This window comes from Caloenas nicobarica, chromosome 11 (assembly GCF_036013445.1).
Source record: "Caloenas nicobarica isolate bCalNic1 chromosome 11, bCalNic1.hap1, whole genome shotgun sequence".
Classification (NCBI taxonomy): Eukaryota; Metazoa; Chordata; class Aves; order Columbiformes; family Columbidae; genus Caloenas; species Caloenas nicobarica.
The window spans coordinates 21248037-21260279 of NC_088255.1; the positions used below are offsets into that span (position 1 = coordinate 21248037).

Consider the following 12243-nt stretch of genomic DNA (forward strand, 5'->3'; position numbering starts at 1 on the left):
CTGTCCGAGAAGAAGGCCATTTTCTTCCTGGAACGTCAATCCGTAAGTAAAAAATATTCAGTGTCGTGCAGCTGCTTCTTGAAGGAAGAAGCTTTCCTCTCTTTCTGGAGGAAGCAGTGAAGTGGTTTGAACATATTTTTGTATACTTGTGCAGCCCAGCAGTAAACACACTTCCATCTGCACATAGCACAAGGCTCGGCCCTGCATGGCTGAGATTTAAGCCCTATGCGTTAACATCCCACATAGGACAGCATGGTGTTTATACGGTTTCAGCTACAAGCCGCTAACCTAAGGAATAGACACTTGGCTTGGGGCCCAGGTCATTTATCCGACGGTGGCAGCCACTATCGGACAGACGTCTTTTGAGAGGAGCCTTCACCAGCAGGAGCAGAGGCACCGTCTGCACGGGTGGTCTCCGAGCACCTTAGAGGGGACCATATGCGATTAATGCTAAAGCTCGAGCACACATTAGCCACAGCTGTGTGACATGCGCCTGTGCAGACTACACACCCGCTCCTCCCACCCAAACTCATTGCACAGCGCAGCGTTGCCTCGGATGCGCGAGTTTTGCATTGCTCTCAGCATCCCGTGGGACCCTGGATCACACCAGCTGCTCTGCCACGCCGTGGGTCCGGGGCCATCCGTGGGCACTGTCTCCCACTCTTCCCCCCATAAGCTGCTCCTAGCAAGAGGCAGGAGCAGCTTAGCTCATTTGACACCATCAGCCTAATCCAACTTTGTTGGGAGCTGCCCGGCCACAACAGGCTCCGGCTGCCAATGGCATTTCCAAGCTAGCCAGCGCTCAGAGGGATGCCACCTTCCCTCTCCAGAGGCTGGACTTCAAATCTTCCATCTAAAGACTTCCCACAAGTCTTTCCAAACTTGCCAAGCCCGCAGCTCTCAGGACCGGCTCTCCAGCACACACACGCTGACTGAGCAGGGTGCAGGCAATTACCCAAACCCCCACCAGCTGCAAGATCTCATTTTTAATCTGCAGTCTCACATTGTTCACATTTGCAAGCTTATTGTGTTTCATATTTTTAACACAACACATCAAAAAAAAAGCACTGGCTCTAGGGGCGATTTTGCTAGAGTTGGAATAGTTGCAGCAACGTTGGAAGCTACACTGCTCTGCCTGACCTCCCACACCCCTCCCAGGTTAAGTACAGCATTAGGCCACCTCATTTGTTATCAATTCCTGCATTTCACCATGTAAAATACTTAGTAACGTGTTATTACCTCCATCCAGGCAGAACAAAAGCCAAAGGTGTTTGCCCTACTCCTAGACGATGACTGGGCTCTCCTTTTAGCTTCCACATTTGAGCTTGAATACTTTTGCTGCCCAGGTTCTGATCGAGAAGCCTGAGCTGCTTTTCTTACAGGTACAGTATGAAATATTTGGCAGCTTGTTAAAGCCGAAGTAATAAAGCCGGTTAATTAAAATATTTAAGCTTCCTCTGCCTTAGGCGGTGTTTTCAACCAATAGTTGCAGCACTTGATGTGAAACACTTCATTCTTCCTGCTAGCAATTAAAAAACCTCTTAAAGGTACATAGCTTTCAGTTATTTAGCTGTATCAGAAAAGGTATTTCTTCAGTTTTAAACACTGAACTCAGAGCTAGGCTACAAAAATCACAGCAAAAATCTGAAGTAGATTTGTCGAAGGAGGGTTTATGCCTCTACCATCAGGGGCTTCCCTGGCTGAGTCAGGGTTGTTCACCAGAGCTTTCCACCCAGGAAACTCCAGACATTTCTGCTGTTTCCAGGGCCTCAATCAGCAGCCTGTCCCTGGAATCTGCTGCTCCTGGTGCTCTCATGGCAGAGCAAAGTGCCCTTGTGAGCTGACCCCACAGAGTAGCTCGGACCGTTTCCTCCCAGAAAGCAGTTTATTGGGATATACTCAAGTGAGGAACCCAGCGGCAATGTGATTAATTCTCTGGGACTATGTCTTTGCAATACCCTTGTCTGGGAGTCCCACATGCTCCTATCTCTATAACTGCAGATGTCTGCAAATCATTAGCATGCTCAGTAATGCTCACTTAGCAGCCACTAATCACCTGGTGTGGCAGCACCAAGGGCAGGGATGAGCGCCCGGCTTGACCCAGGCAGCGAGTTGAATGCAGAACTTCAATTAGCGCTGCTTTGCCCCTACATTTTGGGGGAGAATCTGAATTGCTGGAAGGCAAACTCAGGCTTTTCCAACTCTCTTTTGGGTGCAAAAACTCCAACTGGCTATCTGCGAGCCAGGCCTGCTTCTGCACATCTCTGGGGAGCCCTGGGGAATCGGCAGATGCTCCTTGGTAGCCTGTTTTGTGGCCCCTCAAGTAGACATCTCGCTTGGCCTTTGGTGACTTGATTGAGCTGGCAATCCTCACTCCTGCTTACTACCCGGCTTAGGTCAGGGAAGTGCCATCAGTACAGCAGCTGGTTTATCAACGTGCAGCCAACCTCTGCCAGCCGGGGTCTTCTCGGGTAGCAGCTGCACTGGGTTGTGGTGAGGGTTACCCTCCTCCCTTTGGCCACCCATATTTGATGTCCAGTTGTTCAGCACACACACTGCATCCTCTGTTAAGAGCGTCAAAGGCACTTCGACCAGTACTAGATACCACGGGGCTACAAAAATCACAAAGCATCAAGATGATGCCACTATAGAGGGTCCTGTGGTCCCGGTTTAGTCTCCATGTCTTCGTCCTGAAATCTGGCAGCCGCAGCATCTGTAACTGCCGAGCTCAGGCTGTGGCACTGGAAGTGACCGCTCTTTCAAGAGTCACTGCAAATTTTCCTGGCAGTCACCAGCCTAGTTTTTCTGTTTCTTCATAGATACATTTTTACCACAAGCCCAAAGAGTTACCAAAAGAAATAATCCTCAGAGACAACTAAAGCTGTTTCTATTTGACTTTTAATTAGATCATTGATCTTGTTCAAGCAGTTACATAAACTATCAGATATTTGCATGCAGCCACACTGTTAATCAACAGCCAGAACAAAGCTGAAACAACACAATTAGCATCCAAAGTCTTCCCACAGCCAGTATGTTAAATCTGCTCAGACACCAACTCTTCCCCCACCGCAGAATTTGATAACAAGCCACGTCTGAGCAAATGACAACTGCTCAGAGAGCCACCGTGACTGGCAGTGACACCAGCAAACAGCAGCTCTGCAGGACCATCCAGGTGTGGGAGCAGGTCCAAAGGCGCTTGGGCTTTGGGTTGTTTGGGAGATCGACAAGTGGGATTGCTCTGAGTCTCGCAGAGAGAACAAAACCCTCCAGAAATTCACCATCTAGCTATGAAGGTGAAGTAGCACTTCATATCTTGCACCATCAAGACAACAGTTAGACACCAAATTTGTTTAGCGAGCCAGTGTTCCCCATTCTGTAGCGAGGATCAAAAGCAGTCAGATTAATCCAAGATTGGTATCTCACACCATGACAGATACAAGGTGTAGTTGTTGTACTGCCAGCTCCCAGCCCGGGCAATACAGAGACAATTGCAGGACCCTGCACAAATGCCCAGCTTGAGCATTCACTCCTATGGTCCAAGTCCAGAGGGACGTGCTGCTGCCACTCACCTTACAATAAAGGCGGGATCTGCACAAAGGTGAAAGTCACCTCCAGCATGCACTCGTCAGTGTTTTAGCCTTGAGCCCTAAACCAGCTCTGAGACCTGGCTTGCCAGTATTTGCCTACAGGAAGTCCAGTTAAGCTGCTACACCTACTGCTGCAAGGTTGTTGTGAGAAAAGGGAATGTAAACCAGTTAATTATACCAATTAAAGGAAGCACACAGATAGAGCACATGAGTATCTAGCCGAGGGGAACAGTATTTCCTCTTCTGTGTTTGAATAACCTTCAGATGCACCTATCATGTGTGTTTGCTCAGAGCAGCTCCATGCCCGGTGCCTTCTGCTGCAGGGCTCCGGAGGAGGCTTCCACGGCTTGTTTACACATAGTTGCCACCTACAGCTGGTTTTAGGCCCACCAACCACAATGGTCCCCTTTAACATAGGCTCAGAAATACAGACACATACATTGTCTCCTCACAAGAGCAGCCACAGACTAATCAAAACCAGTAGCCCAAAATCACGGTGGGCTGCGAGCCGTGGAGCAGAGCCGGCCACCGGCATCCCACCCCCTGCTCAGGCTGGAGTTGGCATTTCAGAGCAGCACCAAATAGCCCAGCGCAGAGCTCACCTCGCAGGCGGACGCTTTGAAGTGCCCCCCAGATCTCAGCACGAGAAGCGGGTGCAAATGCGCCAGCCGCGGGCCAGCAGGAAGGGCGGCTCCGCGACAGCCCGTGGCCAGCCGTGCAAACGCCTGCACCCCACCCAGGCTTGCAGGAGGCAGCAAGAGCCTCCCCAGCAACGTGGCCGCGGCACAGGGTTGCACAGCGCCCGCACCACGCGAGCACCGCCCGCTGCAACGCGAGGACATGCTGCTGCAACAGCCCTTGCCCAGTTGTGCCCTCGCAGCAGGCTGGGTGGCAGCGTGGAAGTCTGTCCGTCCCTGCCCACCTCGCCCTCAGAGGACCCAGCGCTCACGCAGCCTGGCCAGCTCATGCTGGAGTAATTCAATGGTCTGACACAGAAACACGTCAGGATTTACAGCATGCCCTGCAGCAAGGGAGAAGGAGCCGCAGCCCATGATGCCATTGCAGCCCACAATGCCATAGCAGCCCACAATGCCATTTTTGTGCTGTTACTGGGTAACACTGGCAGGATGGTTCATGCAACCTGCTGCTGCTGTTAGGTGAAAACAGCTTGTCCCTTCGCAAGGAAGATCCAAAGCTCTGCCACCACCAACTTACTGGCCTGATCACTAAAAATTGCGATGTATTGCAGTGACCCAGAGAAAACAACTCTGAACTATCAACAATTTATGCTTTAGAGATTGCCTTCAGTATTTATTGGTTCCTTCGCATTAGATTAGCTCTCTACTTCTGCAAGTTGTGAGGAACAGCAGAGGACCATCACCCGACTCGGAGGAAACACATGAGCAACCAGATGGTGCGGCTGTACGTGTGGCCACTCTTCTCAGAGGGTTTATGAGAGAGCCGTGGCCACTTTCTTCCGATGGCAGTACCAGCAGGAGGTCCAAACACCCCCAACCCATCACAGCAGGGGAGGCAGGATCCAGCTGCTCCATCCCCTGCCGCCCCCAGGGCAGTGTCTGCTCTGTCACTCGGCACAAGGGAGGACGTTCAAGGCAGCTCTTGCTTACCGACGAACTTGGGCAAAAGCTTTGTTTGGCTGCTGTTTGAAGTGGCCTAGCTTGTCTTCACACAGAAAAATCCAGTTTATTCTTGCAGTGCTTATATCATGGTTGCCATATACTAGCACAGTAGGAACTAGATGTTGCATACATCTCGCTACAGATGTTAGACATCCACTGCTTACAGCAGAACGGTGTTTACACAAGGAATTGCAATCTGTTAGCTGAAGCCAAAGCCCATCACAGCAAATTCAGTCCTCACTATGATGTACCAGGTGTTATGTGGACACCTTCAAAACTCAAGGTTAGTTGCAGGAGGGAGAGAAAACCAAGGGACGCTCATAGACAGGTTAGAAACCATGTCAGAACCCATGTCAGAACCCAGAGAACCATATGGTTATGCTGCAACATACACTCACTGCCAGGCTTTTGAGTTCAGGACATTGCATTTCTCCTAATGATGACCTGGAAGAAAGTGTTTTCCCTATTAGATTACAGAGCACTGGTCCTTCCTCAGGAGGAAGACAAACAGGCAGGAGCGAAGTTACAGAAACTTTTGCCTTGTGGGGAGAAAAAACAAACCAACCAACCCACCCCACAAAAAACACAACACCACAACAACAACAAACTGCACCAAGTCCCCAGAAGCAAGACCTATGGAAAAATCCTCACTCAAGCTTCGTTGCATTAATTCAAATCAACAGGCAGAACTCGCTTATCCCATTGAAGAGACAACCTCAGATCTCAGTTGACTCAACTCCGGACCCAAGGTCAAGTTCCCAGGAAGAGCAAGGGCAGCCCTGCTCACCCCCCCAGGCAGTGCTTGCAAGAAGGGGGGCGAGTATCCACTGCTACAACACGCACACTGCCAGGGCAATCAATAAAAGATATAGGAGTAGACAGCACAGGCCTCACAGTCACAGTAATTTCACAAAAACTGCTACTCGTATTTCTCCAAACACAATGAGAAGGCACATATCTGTTCCCCTCACACCGTCTGCATTAATTCAGCCTGCAACAAGCTAAGCCTTGTGAGCAGTGCCATATGGTGAAGGCTGTAGCAAAGACTATAGATATTTTGGTTTGGATTCTTCCCCCAACAGTTAACACTTAGCTACGCAGCATCTCCTTCCTCCAGCATAGACACACCTGGAATATTCAATTCTGCCTTTCTTGCCAAGTCCAAGCAGATCCCAGCAACACATTCTCACCTACTTCCACCTACCACGCGCGCCCATCACCACCCTGGTGCACCTGCATGGAGATGACTCCCTCTCTCCATGAGTGGGTGCTCTGGAACAGGACCCACAGCACAATCAGAGGACACAAACAAAAAAAGCAAGAAAAATCTCTCAGAAAGCCTGGCTACCTCATCGAGAGCCAAAGTTGGGCTTGATGCTTTGTAAGCAATAGCTGCTGGGACAGGCTCTTCAGGCACCAGGTGCTAACAGAGCCAAACCCCAGGTCACTGAGCTTTGCGTGTTCATTATTGTCATGACTTACAGGTGAGGGGCCGTATTCGTGAGTTGTGCACCACGCAGTAGACAGGTCCACAGGCAGGTCCAGCCAACGCTGGTGGCAGAGACCTGGCGAGTGTCACAGTACCGCGGAGCTCTGGTGACACCAGCATCACCTGCAAGGCACCGCTTGGCTCTGGTGCGCTCGCTCGGCGTGCACGAGTGGTCCAGCCTCGGCCAGCCCTCGCTCAGGTCCCACACTAGCTGCACATCAAAGTCTGCTTCTGGGAGGCAGAGAGAAAACAGAATTCCTCCGCTGCTTGGGGGATTCGGAGATCATCGTTTACGTCCCATCGCTTGGAGCAGACACCGAACAATACTGGCAACGCAGAAGCACGGCCACACACGAGGCTAACCACGTTCTTAGATTACAGTTGCAGGCTAGGAAAAGAGTTATCCTGACCCATTTAGATTTAAACATCCCCATGTAAGTCAATACAGGTCACAGCCTTAGAATATGGAGCAGTTAAGACTTCAGTCCTTCTTGAATAGCTGGCATAGTGTCCAGTGCCTTAAATGAAAAAGCTGTTTAGCACATTAGCCTAACTGGTCCCAAGTAATTTTACTGAAGTTTGATCACTTTACAAGTTTCCGCTCATATGTAAAAAAGAATGTAAGAACAGTCTGTGTAAGCTACCTTAAAGTTTCCTGTAACTTGGAGCAAATAGCTCATGCAAAACCACTTTTTTTTTCTTCAGACCAGCAGTCCAGCTATTGAAACAGAAGGTCCTGAGGAGACTAACCACTCAGAAACTGAAGCCCCGTCCAGTCTCCAGCAGTGAGGCCCACTGCCAGTCTATCAAAAATAATTTTCTAAGGGAAGGATTAAGTGTCACATTTCCAAGAAGCAGAAAGCTGCTTCCAAGACACACTGGATATTTTCCAAAGAACAGCCTCCAGGGAAGGTACAGGTAAGTGGCAAACAAAACGCAAGTGTATTTTGACTACCTCCTTATGATGTGTTAATAGCACCTGGAGTGAGACAGAGAGAGACCCTAAGTGCATACAGGCTGAAAACACATTTTCCTTTTTTTTTTCCTTCCAGTTTTCAAGCACCTTGCTCTAGGTGTTACAAGACAATAAATTTACCAAGTTTCAGAAAAGATGAATTTTCCTCTAAAAATCTGAGATTAGCTTTGTCACCCTTCAGTGAGTGTATCAACAGCCTAGGGAGGGAAGTTGGTTTTCAACTATTTTCCTAACATGAGATTTCAAAGAGGTAGTCGGAGGATCCACAGGTCAACATACTTTTGTCTTCAGAGCACACGCACACATTAGCGTTGTCATAGTGTTAGAATTAAGTACACATTAAGTACTCGGTCATTAACCAAAACCCCACCTGATACACAGGTCAGGCTGGCTCAGAAAGAGACAGCCCTCCCAGAAGTGCTGCTGCAGTTGGGACATCCCAAGGCCAAGGTCTCCACAAGACAAGTACCAACAGACCACAGTTGCAACCTCACCCGTCTCGCCCCTGCCGCGGCTCAGCTCCCTCCAGGCACCACGGTGGGACTCGGGGCCACCACAGACCTTAACGCCAGTGACACACCTGCAGCCGGGGGCAGCACCGGATCGCAGTGACACCCCGCAGCTGGGAGGCACGCCAGACCGCTCGCTTATCTGCTCAAAGTGCAGCGCGCCCAAGGGAAACTACACGATTTTCAGTTTGATCAATCTGAACTGCTGCAGTCTAAGATTGCAGTTTTACCAAACAAGCCGGCCGCTCGGCACCCATCCCACCCCTGCCAGCGACATGGGGACATCGAGTGAGCAGCGGCCACGAGGACACAGCCAACAGGCACCAAGGAGCCCCAGAGCACCCACCTGGGACCCGCCGGCAGAAAAACTGGGAGCAGCTTGGCAGGGCACAGCCCCAAACGGCCTGCCAGGCTTCAGACACTGCAGCCCTCTGTTTCCAAGCTGGATCAGTTGACTCCTACTGCATGGTATCAGGGTTTTTAGGGACAAGCTCGGTGCCAAATTAGCTTCAGGCCCCCTTCACTGCCTCTTGTTACAGCTTTTACCAAGGCACAAAGTAATCTGCAGAGTGGGTCAGCGCCTTCAGCCAAGAGCAAAGCCCTTGTGCTGCGCATTCCTGGCGTCCCACGCTGCAGCGCCCGTCACGCCGCACGCCACTCAGCACCCAGGAATCTGCAATTATCTCAGTCTAGCAGACCAAAAAAAAGCTAGACTTAACACTTATTAACACTCAGCAACCACCTTGTGTGGAGCAGGAGACTCCTTTGTGTTCAAGTCACCTGCCCTAACAGCGGTTTTTGCAGAACTTTCAATCCCATCTTCGCTGCATGACACCAAGCGCCTATGTGCTTTATGACTATTTTTACAGTAGACCACATGTGTGGTCGCATCCGCACTGAAGGTGCTTCATGCCCAGAAGAAAAGCATCTTGAAACTACCAAGAGGCTCTGAGCAGAGACTAAACAAGGGGTAACAGCAGCAGGAGAGGTTGGACTCTTAACTCTGCATCTAGAAAGGGTTGTGGTCAAAGACTATAAATTATAACTGCATATAGGCAGACTTATTTTAAATGGACAAAAACTGAATGCCAAAAGCTTGCTACTGAAAAAGTTTAAGAGTGCGGTTGTAGTACAGTAGCAGTAGCTGAGCCATAATACATGGCTTCTAAAACGTTCCTGGAAGTTAAATAATAACTGGAACAGGCACTGCATCCACTTATCAGAGGTCTGATGGCATTATTAATGCCAGAAATCCAGCAGCCGCAGCTGTCAGGTTTTCCTGGCTTATTTGGCTCAGAGCTGGCCCTAAACACTCCAGCCCCCAAAAACCAACTTAGTCATAGAAGTTCTCTACTTAAAAGCTTTTACTGGTACATAGCTCCAGACCCCTTAATGGCCTTGGGTTTGTTCAGCAACATCAGAGAAGGGACTACAAACTAGAAATAAAAACCAAGCCCCAAGTTCTTCAGAACCCGCAGGGAGAAACAAACTGGGGGAAGGCAGTGATCCCAGCGATGCTGCGTCTGCAGGAGAGGTGGTGTGGGCTTCAGCCTCTCCAACACACGAGAAAACCGCAAGGCTTGCTTTGAACACCATTTTTGGAAAGCAAGTTCAGAATGTTTTTTCAGGAGTGGTTCAGTTTATCTGGGACTGTACATATAGCAGGGCTCCTGTGTTTTCACTTGGCTCTGGTGGCACAGCACGGCTGGAGCTGTAAACCCCTTCGTGCAGAGGCTGCGAAATGGCAAAGGCACTAGGAACCATGGCCATTGCGTTCTCCAAAGCTTCAGCTACAGGAGTTTGGACGGTTTTTTTCTGGGAGAGGTTGCATTTTGGGGGTTTGGTTGGTTGGTTTGTTTTTTTTTAATAGCCAACACAATGCAAATAAACTGCACAACAGTTAGACAAGTCTTAAATGATTACAGCCACCCCACAGCTCAGTCTAATCTCCTAAGGGAGCTGTGCTGCTGCTGCTGCAGCATTTCTAGAAAGGAAGTTGCTGGAAGCTGGACCTGACCAGACTAACCTTGATCTCCCAAACCCGCAGCCCTCGGGAAGTCTTACAAACAAATAGGAAGGCAGCTGGAGCAGCAACATTTTTCTACGGCAAACACCACAGTAGGAGGGAAGCACCAGCCCGGTGTTAGCGCTGCGGCTCATAAGGAGCTATTCCAGCAGCTGAGGAGGAAAGGTGAGCTCTGATGTTCGCAAAAACAAGCTCAGCCCAGGAGTCGGCAGCTGCAGCTCGAACCCCTCTGTGTGCAAAGGGAATGCATCTCTGAGTAAATAATTAGCACCAGCTCCGTTCCCAGCTGCAAGTACCACAGTTGTTTTCCTCTCAAGAGGATAATCAGCCATTCGGGACTCAACAGTCCTCACTTGTCCAAAGCTGGTTTTACACATTAGTACTAAGAAACAGCAGGGTACTCACCTACCCCACCCAGCCACAGGTGTCCAGAGAGGGCCCAGTCTCTCCCGAACTGCAAGAGTTTATATTTTCTTGCTATTGTAGCTAAAGCCTCCAAAGTGAAACAGCTTTCACCTTGGCCAAGAGTTTTAGGCAACTGAGCAGAGCTGCACTCACCCAAATTCAGCTGTGCAATTCATTGAGGCCAGAGTCATCAGGAGGCAGTAATTAGAGTTATCTGGCAAAGAGCTAGCAAAGGCATTCACATTGCTTCCCAGAGGCCTCTCAGGCATTCAAATTATTGCTTTACGGACTGCACTGTGGCCGCACCTGAGCTATTCCCAAAACGGTCACCACATGCATTCCTGAGGGATCATCTGCAATTTCACTTGCATGCCAACAGCTTTACTTTCCTGAGCAGACCACTAGTTATCCAGCAATTGCACCCTCTGGTATGCCATGGACAGTCAAGCCTAGTCCCAGCCAGGGTGGGCATCAGCTCAAACCACACATCTCCTGGAACTAGCAGAGGCCCTTGTACATTTTCTCCCTGGGACCTACCACAGCAGAAGGATTAAGGAGAAAGTGCAATCCTGTTCATAAGCTGCAACTGCATTTAGGCAAGCACCCATGCTAATCCGAGCACTGGCATCCTCTACTGGGCTTCGACAAGCAAGAAAAGTCTCCTCACACTCCCCTAGTACCCATGGTAGCGTGTATCTCCCTGCAGCTCACCCCATGAGAGCCAGACTCCAGCACCCACCAGCGCCCAGTACCCCCAGTCAGACACATCTGGGGTGAGCATCATCCCAGCTGCATCTCCCACCAGGGCTGCTGGAGGGGTCAGTGTCTGGGGAAATGGGCTGCCCAGGGAGAGAGCATACTCTAACACTGGGCACCTTCAGGAAAAGACCTGAAAGCAAAGCTTCACCTATGAAACTGTGGCTAAGGGAGAAGCTCAGGAAAGTAGGAGAACATTGCCAGTCCCAACAGCCGGGCTGTGGGACAACCCCACGGCAGACACCGCACATGCAGCTTCAGACCGGTGCTACGCTGCACACCCAGAGCTTGCTCTTTAAAGACAGAAAAAGCAGCAATCGCTCAGCTCCGAGCCCGCAGCCCCGGGGAGCGCGGCCGCCCAGCGCCCCGAGCCCGCCCGCCCGCTGCGGAGCAAAGGTCCGGCGCAGGGAAAAAGCACAATAAGGTGAGAAATGAAAAAAAAAAAAAAAAAGCAAAAACCACCTTCTGGGGAGGCACTCACCGATGGAGACCAGCTTGATGCTCTCCCGCTCCAGGAACTCAAGGGCCACCGAGACGTTCTCCAGCTGCATCTGGCGGAAGGTGGGCCGCTGGTGGTACTTGCGGTACATGCGCTTCTGGCTGAGCACCTCCAGGAGCGCGATGAGGCGCAGCCCATCGCTCAGGTCGTGCTGCAGGTTGCCGATGCGCTTGTTGACGCAGCGCAGGTGCTCGTTGCACCAGCGGGTGAAGGTGTTCTGCTGGATCCGCTTCCAGGGCGCGTCCTCCGCCAGGTCCTTCTCGGTCGCCGGCATCTCGCCGTCCGGATCGGCCGCTCTGCGCCCGCCCTGGCCCCGCGCCTGCGTGCTCATGGCGCGGCGCCGCTCCGCCCCCTCC

The 12243-nt window shown here is 50.8% G+C and overlaps 1 protein-coding gene across 2 annotated transcripts in view; it reads right to left on the reverse strand.

Moving 5' to 3' along the window:
• The window catches only part of FLNB (filamin B), a 72007-nt gene extending 59774 nt beyond the window's left edge, over positions 1 to 12233 (reverse strand). The window contains exon 1 of one of the 2 annotated variants that reach the window (XM_065642898.1): positions 11870 to 12233. In XM_065642898.1, the coding sequence (XP_065498970.1) occupies positions 11870 to 12218 (349 nt within the window). In that variant the 5' untranslated portion in view covers positions 12219 to 12233. The remainder of the gene's footprint in view (positions 1 to 11869) is intronic. The other variant, XM_065642897.1, reaches the window with a different exon arrangement.
• Positions 12234 to 12243: the final 10 nt, after the last annotated feature.